This window comes from Aulostomus chinensis, chromosome 7, assembly GCF_037954235.1.
Source record: "Aulostomus chinensis isolate RoL2024-O1b breed Wild chromosome 7, RoL_Achi_v1.0, whole genome shotgun sequence".
Classification (NCBI taxonomy): Eukaryota; Metazoa; Chordata; class Actinopteri; order Syngnathiformes; family Aulostomidae; genus Aulostomus; species Aulostomus chinensis.
Window position 1 is genome coordinate 18,726,594 of NC_141326.1, and position 20,898 is coordinate 18,747,491.

Sequence of the window (20,898 nt, forward strand, 5' to 3'; positions counted from 1 at the left end):
TTTGCAGCAAAGATACAGCTGGGATCACGGGTGCAGATCACCTTACTGTGAAAAAAAGAGACTGATAGCAGCTGGAAAGCAAATGAACATGTGTTAGCCATCTGGAAAACTCACCCAAAACACCATGCATCCTCTGTCCTGAGACAAAGGAGTCATTTTACTTTATGAAAATACTTGTTCCCCCTTTTTCCACTGCAGATGAGAAAGACAACTGCAGTTTGCTTCAAGCCAACTTCAATGTAACTGTAATCACAAAATTCAGTCAAGAGATATCAGACCAACGCCGGAAAATGAAACTGGAGCCTTAACAAGCCAAGATTAAACTTTCAAGATGGATGAATCCATAGTCAAAGCGGCATTTTTCTACCTGGTCTTTCAGCTCTGATTGGCCACGGCGGAGTGCTGTACAGTGACACTCTTGCTCCACAAAAACTGTTGTGTCAGAACCTATTTAGCTGTGCTGTCCAGCGTTTCCTGCCCGAGGCCTCTCCTTCGACTCAGACCCTCATTGTGCCAGCATAGTGGTGTCATTAATACGAATGAGGGAGCCAACATTTTCTGCAGCAGTGTTACTATCAGAGGGAACTGGACCCGGAGGCTGTGGAAACCAGTTCTACATGGCCCTTGAGCATGGTGCACTTTGATATTCAGAGACAGAGCGATCATGTATTCCTCTGGTTTCATTTCTATCACTATACAAATAATTTTAGGTCTCACTTTGTTGCTGCTACTTCTCTACCAACTGGATACACTTAAAAATGAAGTGAAAAATATAATAATATATCCTCAGTATCAGTGCTGACTAAGACCCGGCATCAATTTTTCAAATATCATTCAAATAAACACAATAACAGTTGTGTTTTGCAAAGGGTTGTTTTTAACTGATGGGATGCATCAATGCTTTTCTTTAGAGAAAGAGCCAAAAGAATGCACCATGGGTCTATTCTTGGCTGCTCTTCTTCTGCCTCCACAGAGGACATCCGTTGAGTCGGTGGTCAATCAGTGTGGCCCGGGTCATGTTTGTGTTCACGCTGTTAAAAGAATGCGACCACATGCAAGCCAGACCACCTCTGAATGTGGTCTGGACAATCAGATGTCAATGCAGCTTGGGTGAATCCACTCCTGTACTGGTCTGCTTGTGATGGGATCACCCAGGCTGCATGTTCATGCCAGAGGACTGGTAGCATAATATTCAGAAACTAGAAAGCACCTCAACAGAAACATGATCGAGATCAATTCCTAAAGCCAAACATTTTAATTTCATCCGCTTCACAAGGACTGAATGGATTTCATTGAAATTCATCAATGATAATTGTCAAAGAAATGCCGCCGAAAGAAGCTATAACTTCAGGGTCTACGATTTGATTCAAATCATCACAAAAGTTAATCGTTTGTTGTCTTCTATCTTTCCGCCAAGCTTCATCAAAATCCATCCATTCACGCTATCAAAAACATGACCTCCTTGTGGGAGGTAATTAAAAGGCAGCTGTCTTCTTCTTCTTCAGATATGCGAGGTAAAACCTGCTTTTGAATGTGTAGCCCAAAGGTGTTAAGTGCTAATGTGAAGCTCTTTGGCTCCTCACACCTTGAGGAGGAGGCAGCTCCATCTCCTGCGAGACCACTAGATATAATAGCCATGAGCTAAGAGGACGGCTGGCTCCTTCCAGCTGACTAACAAGAAGCAGCAGCAGCAAAACCTTCAACCTTTCGCTGAAAAGGAACTACTTTGTCAGCTGACTTTGGCATTCTTTTAAAAGGAAAAAAAACCCGTAACCGTTAAAATAGAGCTGTCTTTCATGTCATTATTTTTCAATGATGTTCTTTTGCTTTTTTTTCCATCTTTTTGCCCAAGCTGATTTACATGAACCAGTAGTTTTATCTGTCAAGCCATATGATGATTATGCAGAAAAGGGGTGATCGTGTACACCTGAGAGAACCTTCGAGTTCTTTGGTCTGATGAAGAGCAATGACCTCAAAGCATCACTGATTATTCAGCTGAGATAATATATTCTTTGCCTTGGGAGGTTCCAGTGTGAGGGATTTTTTAAAAAAAAACATTTTTTATTGAATCTGTTTCCTGCTTGGTTTGCTGCAATTGGCACAAACGAGAGGAACAGTAGACAATATGTGGGCAAGTAGAGGCAAACAGACACTTTCCTTGTGATTAATCAAGACAGAATTTTTATTTCATCATTCGATCCAGTGTAACTTACAGTAACTGCAACTCGGAGAAGTCATAAATCAATTGCTAATAATTTCCACTGCGCTACACAGAAGCACCACACTGTCGTAATGCACTTCTGCACAGAAATGCATGTGGATTATTTGAGGAAAAGTGACCTTGAACCATAGAGGAAATTTGAGATGAAAATAAGATGGAATTTCTCTTCAAATGTTTAAACTGTAGATTAATAAAGTTGTTTTACGATGAGGTTAAAGATGTGGTGACTCCTACTCTTGCTTTAATTAAAATCACTGGTGAGCCGACCAGCCTGCAAGTTGAGACAGAGAAGATAACATGGCCTGAAGGCAACTATGACTCACTGATGTTATTTTGGCTCTGCCATTGGGATTTTTTTTTTTTTGAGCTGGTGCTAGTGGGGGGGGATGGGGGGTGGGGGGGTAGAGTCACAACTTTTCAGGAGAGCTTCGCTGTGTGAGGCGTTGCTACGACGAACCGTCAGTAAAAATCAACAGCCTCCATCATCATTCCGCAGTTTCGTCAAACACCTGATCAAACATCAGACTCGTCTCCTGCTGCAGACCTGCGGCTACAAGGCGGGGCCAGGCTGCAGAGCTCCGTTTGACTTACTGTTAATTAACCTCATTGCATATTAAGCACAATCCTCAAGCTAAGAGCATAATAAACCTTAATAGTTTGTTCAGCACCACAGTCCACCCCACCACCACCACCACCCTTTTTTAAAATATATTTTAGGGTCTGATCCAATTAACCTGCTTCCATTGCAAAAGCCCAGACAGAGAAATTACAGTATCATTTTACATATAACGATCAATAGCGGCATCATTTAGCCCAAGGGAAAGGTCTACAGTCTCAGAGGGCTGGCGATATCTGTACGTCTTTTCCTGTAATTAGATGTCCGTAGACTCTTCAATTAATCTGAACCAAAAAGCGCTGACATTTCCACAGCTCATTAATGCACCACAGCACAAAGATGAAGCGGACTACAAGGCTGTACAGGGATATGAACATGGATCATAAACAGCAGTGGCCACGGCCCTGCTGCCGACAACAACAATACAAGAGGCATTTCCAAATGTTTGGAAGCCTCTAATGGGAACTGGTTCCTCTTTGGCCTGTAGAGTAGTCGACATACATCATAATGAGGTTTGTATTAATCTGTCCTTTCAGCCACCAATGAATTCCACTCTTCAACAGTTTTAAGGATACTATAAATATTTCAGCATGGAAATGATCTTCTTCCAGGCTCTAGAATTGCAAATTCATTTCCCTCCACTGGCAGAGGATAAAATTATGCTCTTAGAAGCTAAAATTTTATCGAACAACTGACCCATGATAATGGATTGAAACATGGAAAAGGCTGCCAATTTAAATTTAAATGAAACCCACTTAGCTGCACATATATTGTTGGGATTGGCTAAAAACATCACAAAGAAAAAAAATGGTTGTATTTGCTACAATTAATAATAATTTGAAAAGGAATGGAGGGCAGTAAAAAATGTGAAATGGAGCAGCTTGTGGTGTTGGTGGCAGCTAGAGCTCGGCTGGATAATTTTAACGTCAGTGTGTGTGGTCAAAGTAATAAAGAGGGAGAGCCAGAAGCAGCTGAGGCTAAAGGTGATCCATGAAAAGCTTGGGAGCCAACAGTGCTGGAGATTTACTGGCCGGTATACAGATTAGAAATTACATTTGGAGTGTCTCCTGTTATTTTCAACAAGCAAAATTGAGCTTGATTCACATGAAGGAGCGTTAAAGTGTTTGGAGGCGACAGCAAACACCCCCCTGCATCTCAAACAATCAACCTGATTCCCCGTTTCGCTCTAAAAGCTGCTTGCAAAGTGTTTTTTGGGTGGCCGATAATTTGCTTGCACCTGCAAAAACTTGAGCTTTTCACTGCAGCTCTTGTGACAAGATGGGACAAAAGGAAGGGCAGGATGTAGCCCCCGCAGCTGTGCATACAGGACAACTCTACAGGACACTAGTAAAGTTCAACAACCAAGAAGAAGAAGGAGCCGAGACATAAAAGAGCTCCGAAGAATTCAGACTGCCTGCTTATTTTTTTCTCCACCCAAACACTGGTAGCATTTACCTGTAAGTTGGAAGCAGCTTGTTGTAATGTGGTTCTCTGGTGCTCTTATCCCTGTCTGTGTTATCGTCAGTCTGCCGTCACGCAGGTCAAGCGTGAGTAACCAGAGAGAAAACATTGGTTCTGGTAGAAGGCTGGAAGTCAAAGAAAGAAAAGATGTCTTGATATTTCAGTAGCAGCATTCGTGCCGCTAATAGAGCTGGCTGCAGGTTCTAGTGCTGTACAGTGTACCAACACATTTTAACACGTCTGTACTATTTCATTATTCTTTACTATGCTTATATACTAGGGGGCCAGTAAAGTTATTCTGATTATCTATAATACTATTTCATCAATCTGTATGTTCTCATGATTGCAAGACCGGTTTGTCATTCTACTTTTGATAAGGATGAAAGACAATATTGGCACATCTTTGGTACTGGCAGATATTGGTCTTTTTTTTTTCTCCCCAATATATCCGTATCAATCTTGGGAGCCACAGTAGGCCGATATTTCCATGATCGATCTTTTCTTTGCTAATCACTTTTTGTTTAGAAACAACAGATAACAAAGGTACAATGACATAAACACGGTCTTTTCTGAGTGCTTTGGAAATAATATCATGTTTATATGTTTCTCAGTGTGCACAGGACGGGAATAATGCATGTTTATTTTAGCAGGGATAATACTGGAACCTGCAAATATCGGCCAAATCAGCTGTAAAATATCCAAATATCACAACAAAACAAAACAAAAAAAATCATTATCTTTGATTGTGTAAAATGCAAAACTGAAAACTGACTGTTTATTATTTCTGGGACTGATTATTTGCTTCAAATTAAACTGACAGAGGGATTTTCATACAGTAAAACCTTATCGAATGTTATATTCATAAACTGAATATTTTGTTTCACTTTTATTGTATGGAATTTCAGGAGCAGGAAATTAAAAAGACAGCTGTTTTATTGAGATAAGCTTCCATTTTCTTGCATGCCGCTCACCAACATGTTTTTTTTTTCCCTTCCCTAAACCCCGTCAGGTGTGAAATTGAGATGATCAGTCATTGTCTATAATAGTTATTCATTCACTCATGTTCCTCCCTAAAAATTTGGCCTGATGTAACGTGCCTTCCATTGAGCTCGCCTCTATTTAGCAGCAAAGCTAATTATTTGTCCTGAAGCCTGTATACACTCTGTCTAGTTGAGTCCACGTCTGGAATTAAACAGTACGCATTAATCCTCACCGGGTTGTAGTCTGGCTCTTCAAGATGAGAAGAAAAAAAAAGGGGGAAAAAAAAAAGAGAAGCAGCTCACCTTCTCTGCTTCAAATGAGAGAGGAGATTCTGTAATGAGGCTTTACACATTCAAGCCCATTCCTCTGTGGGCACCAACAGGCCAATTTGCAAGCTTCCTGCATTCATATTGTTACTGGCTGTGGCAGTAATTCCACACAGCGTCTGAGCCCCACATATCACCTCCTAATAGAATTTTCTGAATTCATGCTCACACCCTATTACTAAAAGACAGTGCTGCTGCTGCATGAACCACCCCCTTGTTTAAATGTTGATCATGTAGGAAACATAGAGCGCATCTTTGATGGGGGGGGCGACTCACTGGTTAACTGGTTCAAATTGATCCTTGGTCATATTTGCTGCACCCGGCGTTAGTTCAACACGTCTGCGACACAAAGGTGAGGGACACTGGCGAGATACGAATTGTCTAACTGTCTTCCTGGTGTTGATGTTGGTTTTGTCATTTGAGACAGCCGAAGATATACAGACATGAGAAATAGTAGATATTTCACCCAACCAGAGGGTTTCGAACCTTGATGCTACCAACAATGAGCTAAGTTTAATCAGCAGTTGAAATTGATTTTCAAAGAGAGAGATTAGCCAATGTGTTTTTGCAATATTGAGTGCTGCATATATACTGCATATACCTTTATTAACTCCTAAGTAAGCCAGGAACAATGAAGTAAAAAGGGTTTTAAAAAAATAAACATTGTGTTGCACTGCTGCAGGGGATGATTTATTACGCAGTTATTTTCCTGCATATTATCACATTTGTCTGGTTATATTTATTGCTACAAACCAGTTACCCCACCTGACCATTTTGCTTTTGCTGACTTTTACAAATGCTGTTTCTTAAAATGACACAATAAATGTGTCAAAAAGGTCAACTGAACTTGATTTTTCAATTCATTTCGATGTAAATGAAAAACAACAACATATCTTTAAATTATTTTTAGCCGTGGCTCAGAACACTGAACGTTACCACAGAAAATAAGACTTTCTTTTCAGTGTCTTGTAACCTAAACCATGACGACAAGAGTAACCTAACATTAACCAACCACTGTGTTTTCTTAACCTTGTGTCAGGCCTAACTAACCAAGCTTAACTACAGGTCTGTCTCATCATAAAACATCACAATTCTCCTACACTGTTTTGTTGGCTACTTCCAGTGGTTTACCAGTCATAACTGATCCCTCCCGGCAGGTGCACTCCAGAGATAATAACTGATATTGCAGCCTGAGAAGAACTAGACACGATCAGTTGCCTCGCAGCAAATGTAGCGTCTTCATTCTTCAACCAGTAATTAGCTCTGGATGCTGGAGAAATAATAAAATGTGAAAATAGCACTAAAAACAATCCATCAAGGCATGTCAAAGATATGGAAGATCTATTAAAAAACAAACAAACATGAAACCAGTATGGCTACCATTGAAAGGGGAATTCATATCATAGATTTTTCAAATGAAGCAACCAATCTTGTTGAAAGACTGACAAAAATACGAGACAAATCCGTCAGGAAATTGACATAATCAAATATGGCTGCAGAAAGTTAGCAACAGCTTCCAAAACCAATCAAGCTGAAAACACACGGACAACATGCAAAGTTTCATAGGATTCTGAGGAAAACACAAAACCCACAGAGTTACTGAAACTACCCTTTAGCAAGTGAAATCATGGCTGTCCTCCAGCGAGCCGTCTGATCAAACTAACCAGATTCTGATCCTAGTTTTCCGTAACTCTCGCAGTTAATGATCAATTGGGTTGTGGAGATGTAGGAAAAACTCATATCAGCGGATCAATCAGTGGATTCGCCCAGCCAGAATCAAGCAGCTTGTAATGTTTTTCACATCTGGAGAAATATCCTCCCTTGTCACTTTCTTTCTGTTAACCTCAGCATCCTGTTTCTACCTCTGACAGATTTATTTGCTGATTTCTGTCTTTTTTCTTTTTTTGTATAAGGGATTAAATCGCAGACCATTGACAGAAATCCAGAAGAACCCTGTGTCATTTGGGATTTTAATGGTAGCTGACCGTCGCTGTTTTCAAGCCAGGCAGAAAAACGGGTTTTATTGATTCAACGATATGTAAAGCAGATCTGTTGTGTTTCCTGGCTATAATACCTCAGCACGCCAGCGTGTACACCAGCTGTGTTTGAGATGGGGCCCGGCATCCGGCACCTCTAAAACCATTCTTTTCACACTGGGGTGTCACTCTTTCATGTTCCTTCGTTACATCAATGTAAAATATGCTGCCTCTCAGTGACCATCTGGAAAAGGCTGGTCCGGACTGTGACGGTAAATGAGCAGATTACGGGGGTCAGTTTCTCGCTGGGTAAACAAAGGTAATGATGTAATGTGACAACTAGCATGCAAACGTAGCCTCTCCTGCATCAGCTGTGAGTGGAAACCCAAACCGGCACCGTACGGAAGTCTCTGTCTCCATTTGCAGCTTGGCAGATGCGACTAAATTGGTCATTTCTCTGATTCTCTCAGAGGCTCTGCACACCCTGATGTGATGGATTTTCCTGGAGCGGACAGAGTTAGGAATTCAGGCTGGAAAGGAGGAAAGGGGGTGGTATTTTCCTGCCTGATCCTAACACACAGGTGCAGCCTCCCCCGCCCCCGCACCCACCCCCCACCTCCTTCCCCTCGTCTCCCCTCCTCAACAACTGCAAAGTGGTTGTCCAGCTGATCCTCCATTAAATCCTGATTATTGTGGATTTGTCTTTTTTTCCCAATGTGTGATTTAAAGGATTGAGGTGCTGCTAAAGGTTATCTGTCACGGGTTTACAATGGAGGCAGGAATCACTGAGTGGAGTTTTATTTATTGCATGGCTTGTTGGACACTGTAGCCTCATCACACTACGACCTACGGCGAAGGCGAGCGTTCATACTTCTGCCATGTAGTGTCACCGTGGAAATGCTAGTTGGTTGCAGAGCTTTCTTGTGTGTCGATGTCTCAAGTTCCTCCATGCGTTTTCCACAAAGGAGGCTGAGTTGGAGCCGTTATTTTTGGGAGTTTAAGCGATTCATGGTCGAGCAATCGTTTCATTTACTGACATAAACAGAACAGAGGTGATGAGATGATGGTGTTGAAGTGTGCAGGGGGAGATGTTAAGCTCCAGGAGCGTGCCGATGCATAGTTAAGTACATTTTTGGGGGGTGCACGTCGAGCTACAAGGTAGCGCCTGCTGCAGTGTTTACATCGATATGATGCACTACTACAAATCCAGCTGAACCCACGATACTGTCATGATATTTAACTCACAATAATAACAGGATTCCGATACGCAGATTCAGTTAGAATTGATCGAGGATGAATCTTGATACGTTATGATTTCTGTGAAACCGAAGAAATAAATCCTCCCTGACTAGCAGGAATTGTGTTTTTATTTATGATACTGTGGCATCAGTTTTTCAGGGGTTCAGCTCGACCAACTGGTGCATTTAGTCAAAGCAACTTGGTAGTCCACACTCTTACAGTTTGTTTTTGTGGACACTGAACATGCGTCTGGATGAAGAACACGTTGATCATACCGGAAAATGCACTCTGAGGTTTTTAAATTGACATATTTTAGGTTTGCTTTTTTTGGTAGGTTTGTTGTAATATTGCTGCTGTTCTTCTTGTCAGCTGTCAGCAGCCATTAGCTTCAAGCTAAATATACGTTGCTGGCTCTTTCTGCCCTCTAGAGTCACAAAGAAGCAAGGCAGCACTGAAAAAAAAACCCATCCTCAACTTGCGGTGATTTCACATTAAACTGGAAATAGGAGAAGCTCTCATATTACAAATTATTGATGTCAGTCTATTGTATGTGACAGAGCTATTTGTTGATAATGGACACCCAAAAGGAATCCAGCGATTTTGCAAATGCAGATTCATTTGGGCAACAACAACAACAACATCAACAACTGAAATAAAGCGTGAAATCTCTATGGAGAAATGGCTCAGGTTGACAGATTTGTTTGTTCTCTTGGCCTCAGTAGGAAAGTAGATCTGAGGTGCATGTGTCCTCTGGCAGAGTGGAGGGTCTCTCTGCTGAGGTTTGGGGCTGCCAGCGGCGTCATGCTGAGCGGATCATTGTCTCTCTCACACTTTCTAACTAGCCATTTCACAACATCCAGACAGCCGATCGGGCCGCACGCAGCAGCAGCAGCAGCAGCAGAAGCAGCGGCGGCGGCGGCGGCAGCAGCAGCTTCGCCCTCGGGGCTTCTTCCTTCCTCTCCGACGTCCACCATAACAAAGTGTTAGGATTCACCTCACGGATGAGGCTAATTACTGGACTTAATCTATCATAATGTCTCTCTGCCGATCGAGCGATAGTCAAATGAGTTGAGCAATGGCAGACGGGATCTGAACTAACAAGAAAAGCACTTTCATTTCACATGATCGCTGGACATCATGTGCAGATCGGAGGATTTTACGCTCAGAGAGCCACTGAGTGCGTTTAATTTGGGATTACTGTGACACATACAGCCTGCTTTTTTTTTAAGGGGGGATTTTTTGTGGTTCCCCTCGCTCCTGTTCGCTGTCCTCCGGGTTCCTGCAGGACTCCAGAGTCGCGGAGAGCCCATGCAGCCGCTAAGGTTGGTCTGCTTCTTTTGTGTTAGACTTTATTCTACATTTGTGCAGTTACACATCCTGAAAAACTAAAGATTTTCTTCCTTCTTGTAGAGACGAGATGTCTGCAATGGCTTCACAGGGATACTTTTTATGAATTGATTAGTATGCATTTCCATATTCGCGTTTATATTCTATTTATACCGTTCATTCATTCATTAGACGTTCAGACCTAACGTGCAACTCCTGCCTGCCTGCTGCTGCCTACACGTCTTCATCCCTCTGCACTCTAATTGCATGACAGCCACAATGAGACCAATAACCGAACTGTCCATAAAGCTCAGATGTAATGACAGGTTTGGTTGTCCTCATCATGCCATGTGCGTTTGTGTCACGGTCTCGTATCAGAGCTCCCAACAAGCGCCATCTGTTGGAAACGGAGGACGAATCCGACTTCCATGCACGAGAAAAATAGGGCAAAAAATAATGCAAGAACTGCGCCAAAATACAGGCCCCAGTTATTATATCAGCGTATTCTGTTTATGTTCATTTGACAGCTGGTAGCAGAGATTTTGAGCAGGACACCATAACAACAGGACTGGATTACACTGGATTTATAGGCACGTTTTATTGTTGCATTAAGTCGCCTTTGAGAAGCGCTTAAAACTTTACTTTGGTAATATGATCCTTATATTTTATTTACGTGCAAACCCAACAGATATATAAACACGTGATCAGTATTACACCAACATGCCAAATGCAGCAAAATGCTGTTGGCTGCTAGGAAAGGATAGTGGTGAAAATAGGTCGTAACACCATTATTGCAGGTGAAATCATGAACATTATTTTCACTAACAAGTAACCACATAGCCGCTGAGATACCAGAGGGTATTAATTAACTTCATCCCAGTGCATGAAAGCCAGTGACATCTGAAATGTCCTCCGATCCACAGCCTGAAAGATGTTCAGGTTTACAGTGGAATTACATGGAAAAATACAGTCCGAAGACACAAAAGCCAGCTGCATGGTGAAAGACCTAACAGATTACTTTAATTGTCAAATTGGCAGTCGAATCCATTTCTGTCCATCGACCAATAATTAGATCAAAAGAAAGAGGAATAAATGGGTCTGCCCAGACTAAACTATTGATTGTGGACCACTGAACTCCGAAGAATCTGTTAGTTTATTCAGTATTATCCTTGTCATTTTGCATGGGATCAGTGCGGATGGGTCTATACATAGAGTCCAACCACTATTTCCAAGTGGCCCGTTTATAAAAAGACCTTAAAATGACAAATTGACTGATGGGTTTGTTTTTTTTTTAGTCTGCATATTTATTGCATGTTGAGAGTAACATATGAGTCTGCCAATCAACTGCAACAGGTGAACATGTCAAACCATCTATTTTCAGACGAGAAACAAGGCTGCGAATGGGCCTGGTGTTATTGGGACAATGTCATTCCTGAATTTGCTGCTCCATCCACAGCACTGCTGCTGCTGCTGCTGCAAAAAGCCAAAAATGTTCCACAATTCATCAAAACACATCATAGAGCAGCTGCAGCCACTGGCTTCAGCTGCCTGATATATTAGACCTGGAAATGTGTTTGTGCGCGCGCGTGAGTGGGTGTGTATAAACGCGCGTGCACAGGGCCACCCCTGTTGCTAACATGTGTAGGCTCACACCTCATTGTACGCCATCAAATCCATCATACATGAGAGGGACAGCAATCACAAAGACATTCACCACTCTGGAAAAATACAACCACCCACAACCTGAGTGCGCTGCCATCTGTCTGCTAATATTTTAGCTGGAACCGCCGCGCTGATGTGTTGTTTGGATAAGTGAGCAATAATCAAGAGGAGCGTAGGTGAAAAGAAATTGAATTCTTTTAAATGTGCAAGCAAATTTTAAATGTTACCGGCCAACTGGATGGTTAAAATAAGACCGAGGTGTCGAGATGAATCTGTAGACCGGACATCACCCAGGGTTCACGAGCAGGAAGGTGTTCCACAAATACAGGCTAACCTTGATGTCTGTGTCTCGTATGATATTTTACTGCCAAAATCTGTAAAAAGAAATTAAAATCTCAATCAAAATGAGGAGGTGATGAGGAGCATCACCTACTTTGCAGTAAATGGGTACATTAAAATTGTGGATTTTGAGGATTTTTTTTTTTTTTTTTTTAATGCACTGAGTTAAGGGGAGGAGTTTTAGTTTGGACCTCAGGATCATGGCTGCTGCTCCAGGCCCGTATGAACTCTGGCTGGCATAATAAGATATCACTATATGGTTACATTTGCGCCTTTGGAAGCTTGAATGTGTCAATGATTTGATTGATTGACATGTATTAAGCAAAAAAAAAGACAAATATTCTTTGAAATTGGAGTTTTGGATGTTTTTTTTTAATCTTTATTTTATTTTTTTTATCCAGACGTGCATGATTTTAGACTGAATACTTTGGGGTTTGGACTCTCGGTTGATTAAACTTATTTGCTTTTAAAGTCTCTGGTAAAAAGTAATTTTCTGATATTCTATTGACAACTCAATTTTTGATGAAATAATTACTAGTTCATTCATTATGAAAGCAATAGCTGGTTAGTGCCCTAATCAAGTTTGTGTCAGCGTGAGAACATTTATAATTAATAGCCAAGAGTCCTTACACCAATTAATCAAATATTCTCTCTTGTGTGTCATTTTGTAGTCTACAAATTTGCTTAACTTGATATTTGGAAAGTGTGATAAGAAGGAAAATGAACATTGTAACTGTATTCATGTTTTGCTGAATGTTCCCCTCCAGTAAAATCATGTGCTTATCGTCTTGTTCCCACACTTGGATGTTTGAGCCTCACTGTGTAGCATCACCTCAATGCAGAGTTTGACTGTTTTCACATTCACTGGTGAAATGTTTACAATCTCTGTCTGTTGAATGAAAATCAGATTTTTTTTTTTAAGAGGCGGGCCTACAACATGGTTTGTGACATCACAAATATTTTGGAAGGTGTTCCTGGTTTTTCAATTCAGCGTACATGTTTGATATGGAAATTTGAAGCTTCCATTGTACAATCTGTGACAATGGACTTTAAAGAGACGTCCAGTCATTAAACATTTGTATATTCATGTAATGCAGAATTTATAATGAGGGGGAAGCGTATGGAGTGTTTACTGTGGTGATAACAATTGTTTATCTTCACCAGAAAACAGGCCTCCTACATGAAATGTTCTAATGCACCTTTTTTTTCATCTCATATTAGATGATTTTTCCATATTGGAGTTTGTAAACTGATACAATCCCTCAGTTCAGCATGCATAAGTATAATGTGGATCTTTGAAGCCTCCAGTGAAAACAGACTTTATAGAGAAGTACAGACTCCCTATTTCCGGTAGTTTAACTGTGAAACGACAAGTATTGGCATATTCATGTAATCAACCATTTTAATAAGAGAGGAATGTACAGTATTTTACAGGTGTTAGTGTGGTAATTCTATATTTTCTGCACAATTTGCCTAACTCGTGATTTGTTGCAATGCACAGCTGTGTAATTCCAATTGATACGATTTTTTTAATCTATTGTCTACATCTATGTATGGAACAATTCGACTTGAGTGCCATTAAAAGGGGTACAAAATTGATGTCAAGAGCAAAACATTGCAGTAACCGTCAGGCTTTGCTCCATGTCTGTAAGACTAAATTGAGGGCTGAAACAACAGAATCAACACGACTGGGGCTCAAAGTTAGTACTTGAGGTGTATTTTTGCTTAATGCACGTGTGAGGGGGCTTTTTATTAAATGTTGCCTCTCTGTCTGTAGTATTTATTTGCTCTCATCTGCTCTGCGTCCTCCTCATGTTTGCCAAATGGAGTTACCGCTGTGATTCGAGCAGCAAATCAAACCCTTCATGACGCTGCTGTCGGAGCTCGTCGGTTGAACAAGTCTGCACATTGAGGTGTAATTTGAAGCTGGGGGGGAGTTGGGGGGCTAAACGAGCCGCCGTGATTGGTTCAACGTGTCGGCTAGCTGCACCTTCCTTGCCCACCACCCTACAGGGAAGAGAGAGTACCTGCCGCTGCTCACTCGACTCCAGCCTCGGCTCCGCGCTGGTGACTAGCTAGCTAGCCCCGACCGAGCTACCGCTCTCTCAGCAGTAAAGTCTTACCGGGTAGTGATGAGAGGACGACTTCAGGGCTCCTTTATGGACTCTTGTGTTTCCTCAACGAGGACTCGGCGGCTCTAACTCCCTCTGTCCTGCTTTAATCCGGTTTGACCAGGGTGAGGAGCGAAGTGCGACCCCGAGCTGGATGGATGGTTATGGGGAAAAGAGGAAGACCCTCGGCGCTTGAAGTGTGCAGAGTCCTCGCTGTGTTCGTCTCACTTTTTCCCTCCGGTGAGAAACAACTTTTCTTTTTTTTAAATCTTTAAAATCACTGTTGAAAGAACCAGAAGTTTCGACAACATGGAGTTTATTTATTTAAACTGATTTCACGTTTTCAACGTGGGTTGCCAAGTTCGGTGAGTGGGAAAGAACTGAAATAGTTTGTTAATAAATAGATGTAACACACATGACGCTCCTCTTTAAAAGTGGCGTAAAGAAATAAAAAAAATAGGTGTAAAACACAGTTGTACACTTGTTTTTTTTAAACCATGAATCAGACTAAATGATCATCCATAGTGCCGAAGAGTTTTCAAGTACTATCGTGCAGACTTGTGGAAAAGGTGGAGTTTGGAAAATATTACAGCTGGTTTTAAAGTGGATAGAGTTTGGCAGTAAATGACGAGTAACTGTAGCTTCACTATGATTTTATCATCATCATTTCACATCTGAGAGGACAGACAGAACCAAGTGAGGTCTTTTCTGCAGCAGCTCTTGTTTTGTTTGGGGGATGGGGCCTGCCTCAGTCTTTCACACCAGCTCCTGGAAAGTTTTTCTTACTTGCATTGGATGTTTCCAACTATAAGAAAGTTTATTTTTTCTTTCTTTTTCTTCTTGTTGTTGTAATTTTGAGATCATAAGAGTTGTCATTAGATCGCTTTTGGGATTTTGTAAAAGCCATTCTTATAAAATGTTGCCCTTGAGCACCAATGTGATATTGTTGGTTAAATTATGTTTTTTTTTCATCTGTAGATTTGACAATATCGTGATAGCAGCAAGTCACTTTTTGCAGCAGGGACGCCTCAGTCTGCTCACTAAGAATGTTTGCCCAACTCTTATCAGTTTCCCTCTTAAGTCACTTACCATCAAACAACCAAGTGATAATGCACTGATAGTTGAGATCAAGATTGTTTTATAGCCTTCTATCAAATGGTTGGTAAATGGAGGTGTGTGTGGGGTGGTGGTGGTGGTGGTGTGTGTTTGTGTGGGGGGGGGGCTGTGGTGAGGCTTTTAAGAAGGATATTGTTTAAAGTGTGACTTGTAAGTGTTGATATGCCCCCACCTTTGGGACACTACCTGGGTGAAACTTCTCACAGCCCTTTCAAATAAAGGCAAAGTCAAACATGGTGTCGCAACACGCCGTCCTGAGAAATGTTTGACCAACATTTGTGTAAAGAGTTAACCGGATGTGGCATTAAAAAAGGGAGACAACAAACTACAATCATTTATTATCATTAAGGTGTAGATTAGGATCATAAATGTGCTTTGTTTTTTGTTTTTTTTACCTTTCCTGGGTGTGAAAGGACACGCTTTTGTGCACCAATCATGGAAGTGAGTAGCTTATTTCCATGTTATCTGATTAAAGTTTCGGCATTTTGGCTTTTTTGAATGAAATTTCTCGTTGCTCAAATTATTTTTTTGCATTTGATCATTTTTGTTTAATTTTTAACCAGTTACTGGGGAAAAGCGAGTTATTGAGCAATTTTAAGAGTCTGATATGTTCAATCAAATAATTGATATGTAACAAAGCGTGACTACTTTTGTAGATGTAGGATGAGCAGCATTAACGTGTGAAGCTTGAGTACTGAGCAAATCTGTGGTAACAAACTTTCCTCAGTAGCAGATTTTAAATGTATGGATCTCTTTTTACAGCCTTGTGTGTATCATGTTACTAAATGGGGGTTTTCTTCTCTTGTTCCCTCCCGACAGTGAGCCTGCAGTGCAAGATCCTCAAGTGTAACTCAGAATTTTGGGCGTCCACCTCAAACTCTGGACCGGAGGAAGAGTTTTGCACGGCGCTGCGAGCGTACAACAGCTGTGTACGCAGGACTGCACGCACCTGCAGAGGTGACTTAGCATACCACTCTGCCCAGCATGGCATAGAGGATCTAATGAGCCAACACAACTGCTCCAAGGAGGGGCCCACTTCCCAACCGCGTGCACGCACCCCACTTCCTCCTCCACCCCCGCCAATCCTGCCTGACAGTCAGGAAAACTCAGACAGCCCGGAAGTGTGTCATTATGAGCGTAGTCTTCCTCGCAACACAGCGCCACCTAACTACACCCACTGTGGCTTCTTTGGAGACCCGCACCTGCGAACTTTTGGCGATGACTTCCAGACTTGTAAGGTGGAGGGAGCCTGGCCACTCATCCACAACAAATACCTCTCTGTCCAGGTGACCAACACTCCTGTAGTGCCGGGATCTTTGGCAACTGCTACAAGCAAGGTGAGGCTCATTTCCAAAATAAATGAATCAGCTAATCACGTCGGCTCTAGTTTGAGGTCATTTGTCAAGGGGAACAATTAATGATTGCGACTCTGACTGGGATTTCTATTATTCCCTTGTCAGAAAACCAAGTTTTATATCACGACACACTGAATCTATTTGGGGTTGCATTGGAGCTTGGTTGGGCATTTGAGAGCTTTGTGAAAGTGGGACTGCAGTTTTTTCACATTTAACAACACTTTCTCCAGTTGTTCCTGTTTTGCTTGTAAAAGGTTTTATGAATTGTTCTGAACGTCACGATTCTACCCAAAAAAGACTCGTTTCACAATCATAAATTTGATGCATTTGGTCTGATAACCTTTGGGAAGTCTAAAAGTGCCCCATGATCAAATTATTTCTCCATATTCAAGTTAGCAGAGGGCTAATAGCAAGTAGATGGAGCGTGCGCAGTACACCTCCTCCCGGCAAGGCGGGAATGTCGCTTCGTGACGCCATCTACCTGGTCGCCATGAGCTTGAGACTGGAGCGACACGTTCACTTACATGAATATCTGAGGCAGCTTTGAGCTGCAGCCTTAGCTGAACTGATGTTGGTAGCGAGTCCACAGACATCCCTGCTGCATCAAAACATCATGCGGTTGATATTTTTTTGCACGAGTGTGTCTCCTCTCTCATGTGGTGACACTGTAAGTGCTTCTGTGGGTCTTGTTTTCTGTCCAACTGTGTGGACTCTGGTTAATGTTTGGACGGATTCCATAATGGCGGGCTGAGGAAGCCCAACCCTGAACAGTCCCTAAGAGCTTGATAAGCTTTATAAATTATATGTTAGTATTAGAACAGCAGTGCTGCATCCAATGTTAACATGAGGCTTCATTTTCACTTTTCACAGTATTTTTTGACCTACTTGAGTCTAATCCACGTTGAGCACAGTAAATGAATTCTCTGAACAGATATTTTCTTTCAAAGCTCAACCATCAGTACATTCCTCATTATTGTTGTTTTGTTTAATGGTTAAACAAATAGCCGTTCCAGAAGTGGCATTAAGTAGAACTTGAGGTTAAACGCAAAAATGCAGTAGTAGTTTTTGTTGGCAAATTCACTGAGCTGGTCCACATTTGGTAAAGTTTTGGCGGCAGTGATTGTGTACCTCAAGTTGTTTTCCAGAGGTTCATAACTGAAAATTTTCAATGTGTGGTAGAAAAGGGGAAAAAATCTGCTCTAATCAAAGTTGCTTAATAGTACTCTATTAAGCGTTTGGGTTTTCATAGCTTTGAGGTAATGACGTTTTTATGTTGCTTTACTTGGAAGCTAATCAGAGTATTTTTTTATTATTATTTTTATGAAAGATCTTGACTCCGGACAAAGGGAAAATAAGGCATCAACCAAAGCCACCTGTGCAAACAAGGCCCTCCTGGTAAAAGATCTGCATTAGCAGAGCTGCGTGTGTGTTGCTGAGTTGTTTTCGATACAGCAAATAAAACTGTCTGGCTATTTTTACCCTAAAGATAAGATCTTAAAGCCATTTAGCTTTTTGTTTGTTTTCCCTGAAAAGTATAAGAACCGAACCTAGGAGAAACTAGAATTTGATGTAGGTGGGAAAGAAACACGGCTGGTGGCTGGCTCACCCAGGCGAACAGAGCCAGACGTAGTACAGCACATGAACTGTTGAGTAAACTCCTGCTGTCCTCTGTCCACACTTCCGCTGTCCTGCTATCGCTGGCCTGACAATGGCTTGTTGGTGTCCAGATGAAGCCGAGCCTGCAGGATCCTGACCAGTCTCCCTTAATTAGCTGCAGAGTATATCGCTGGTTTCTGGCCCAACGCCACTCCCTGGTGCATAGTTCTGGGGTTCACTGGCAGGTTTTTCAACGCTATGAATGGCTCGTCTTTGTGTCTGCAAACTGAGGCCTGATTTTTACATGGCTGAGGCTCGTGTTTTTTTGAGGGCGTTTACCTTGGCCTCCCCCGTGTTGAGCCACTACTGAAATGTGACACTTGTGAGTGTGGTGGTGGAGGAGTAAGATGATGGCACGTATCGCACAAACCTGTCCTTATAGCGCAAGTAGAGACCGATCTTTGCATTTAGTTGCATCTTTGTATTGATGAGAAAAAATTCTTGGGCCAGTTTTCATGTGGAGCAGCTCAATTCTCCGGTTATCAAGCATTTAGTGACAGTAGAAAAAAAGCACTCTGGACTACAAATGCTCATTATTAACAAATGTTAAGACCCCTCTTCTTTTTTTTTCCTGCAGCTGACAATCATCTTTAAGAACTTCCAGGAATGTGTGGACCAGAAGATGTACCATGCCGAGACGGATGAGCTGCCAGCTGCATTTGCCGACGGCTCAAAGAACGGAGGGGATCGTCACGGGGCGAACACCCTTCGCGTGGTGGAGAAGGTTCCCGGGCAACATGTGGAGATTCAGGCGAAATACATTGGAACAACTATTGTGGTGCGGCAGGTTGGCCGCTACTTGACCTTTGCCGTGCGCATGCCGGAGGAAGTGGTGTACGCTGTGGAGGAAGGAGATAACCAAGACTTGTACCTATGTCTTCACGGCTGCCCCGCCAACCAGCGCATTGACTTCAGGAACTTCAGGGCTCGAGCAGCTGAGGCACACGGCGCAGCAGGTAGGCCCAGGAGCGGCTCCGTGGTCCAGGGCTTCACCTACCAGTCGGCTAAGGCCAAGTGTAAGGAGCGACTACCAGTGGAAGACTTGTATTTTCACTCGTGCGTGTTTGACCTTCTCTCCTCGGGGGACATTAACTTCACCATGGCAGCCTACTACGCCTTGGAGGATGTAAAGATGCTCCACTCCAACAGCAACAGATACCACATCTTCGAGAACGACGCATTCATGAGTAATGCGGCAGAGCAGGGAAAAGGTTTCGTCTCGCTCCTCTTGCTGCACCTCCTGGCCATCCTGTTGTGGACTGAGTGTTGCACAGTTGATCTATAGTCACTTTACAACAGTAGCCTCACGCCATGTCCGCCACTCGGTGAGTGTAGTGACATGTCTTGCTCCATCAGTCGGGGTCATGTCATCTTTTTGTTGTATTGTCACATCTTCACTTCAATGTACTGACAAGGCGAGGTCAACCTGCTCCCACCCATCACCAGTGTGTGTTTGGCTGCTTCAGGCCTGATCTTTGAAGAGGGCAGCAAGGAGAAAGTCCAGCTAGCCCAGAGCTCTGGATATCCACCTGGGATTAAATCCTGCATTCTCACTGGAGCTGCATGCCGATGGGAAGCTTGACAAGATGATCTTTTGCAGAAAGAGGAGTTTGCTGATCCCCCCCCCCATTCAAAAAACACACACACACACACACACACACACACACACACACACACACACACACCACCTCCCTTCCCTCCCTCTCCTCTGACCCCCCCCCTCATTGGTGCCAAGCCAGTGCAGCTCTCTGTGGCTCATGTGGCGAAGCGAGAGGACCTGACAGGGGCTTTTGTTAACCTAAGACCAGAAGCAGCTCTATGTTTGATTAGTTTCCAGCTTTGGAAAAGCCTGAGCCTTTTTGGAGGAAGCACTCAGCCAAAAGGATGTCAGAGCAACGTCTCCAGTTGTCTGCTGTGGAGATTAATGGGTCATATTGTTAAAGAGTGTGTGCGTGTGTGCGTGCGTGTGTTTTATTGCACATGCAGTACTACAATTTGTATGCAGAATTCAGCATCTGTGGTTCATTTAGTGTGTTTGTGGGTGCAGGAGTTGCTCTAACAAACCTCCAGTGGTGATGGGGGGGGGGGGGGGGGGGGGGCTGTCTTTCCCATTTGCACCCAGAATTCAGAAATAGAAAAGATGAGGTTCTCCACTCGGTTCCTGTGTGGTAGAACCTCCTTAAAGGGAACTGATAGAAAATATCTCTTCACCTGTACATTACCTTTCAGTTATTCCTGCCATTGTTTGAACTGACATGTTGATCAGACAGTGTTTGTATTTTTGTAAGACTGTTAATGTGAATGTAGCTGACAAGAAAGCAAAAAGAACAAAATTTAAATAAAAAGGCACTCTGAACGTTTACAGAATGTATGTGACCTGAGGGCTTAGCAAGGCATCTCTTCGAGCATTTTTGTGAATATGAATCTCAATTTACAGTGGCGCTGTACGGTACAAGCTGTAAATACGCCACCTCTGGTCACAGGGTTTAGACGGTCGCGGAATAACCTGGAAT

General features: G+C 42.5%; 1 protein-coding gene and 1 long non-coding RNA gene across 2 annotated transcripts in view; one reads left to right on the plus strand and one right to left on the minus strand.

Annotated features, from left to right (window-relative positions):
• Nucleotides 1–14,551, minus strand: part of LOC147258859 (uncharacterized) — an 86,971-nt gene extending 72,420 nt beyond the window's left edge. Inside the window, exon 1 of the long non-coding RNA XR_015117081.1 lies at nucleotides 14,271–14,551. This is a non-coding gene — a long non-coding RNA (uncharacterized LOC147258859). The remainder of the gene's footprint in view (nucleotides 1–14,270) is intronic.
• rgma (repulsive guidance molecule BMP co-receptor a) lies at nucleotides 9,614–20,472 on the plus strand. Its single transcript, XM_086208952.1, has 4 exons — nucleotides 9,614–10,142; nucleotides 14,383–14,498; nucleotides 16,194–16,711; nucleotides 18,963–20,472. Exons 1-4 carry the CDS (start codon nucleotides 10,129–10,131, stop codon nucleotides 19,668–19,670), a joined length of 1,356 nt encoding a protein of 451 aa, XP_086065078.1. The 5' UTR covers nucleotides 9,614–10,128; the 3' UTR covers nucleotides 19,671–20,472.
• The last annotated feature ends 426 nt before the right edge of the window (nucleotides 20,473–20,898 follow it).

Excerpts from the sequence above, each read along its gene's own strand:
- rgma (XM_086208952.1), top strand. Across the intron at positions 14,499-16,193 it reads CGTCTCACTTTTTCCCTCCG|TGAGCCTGCAGTGCAAGATC; the intron begins GTGAGAAACAAC and ends CCCTCCCGACAG. Across the intron at positions 16,712-18,962 it reads TGGCAACTGCTACAAGCAAG|CTGACAATCATCTTTAAGAA; the intron begins GTGAGGCTCATT and ends TTTTTCCTGCAG.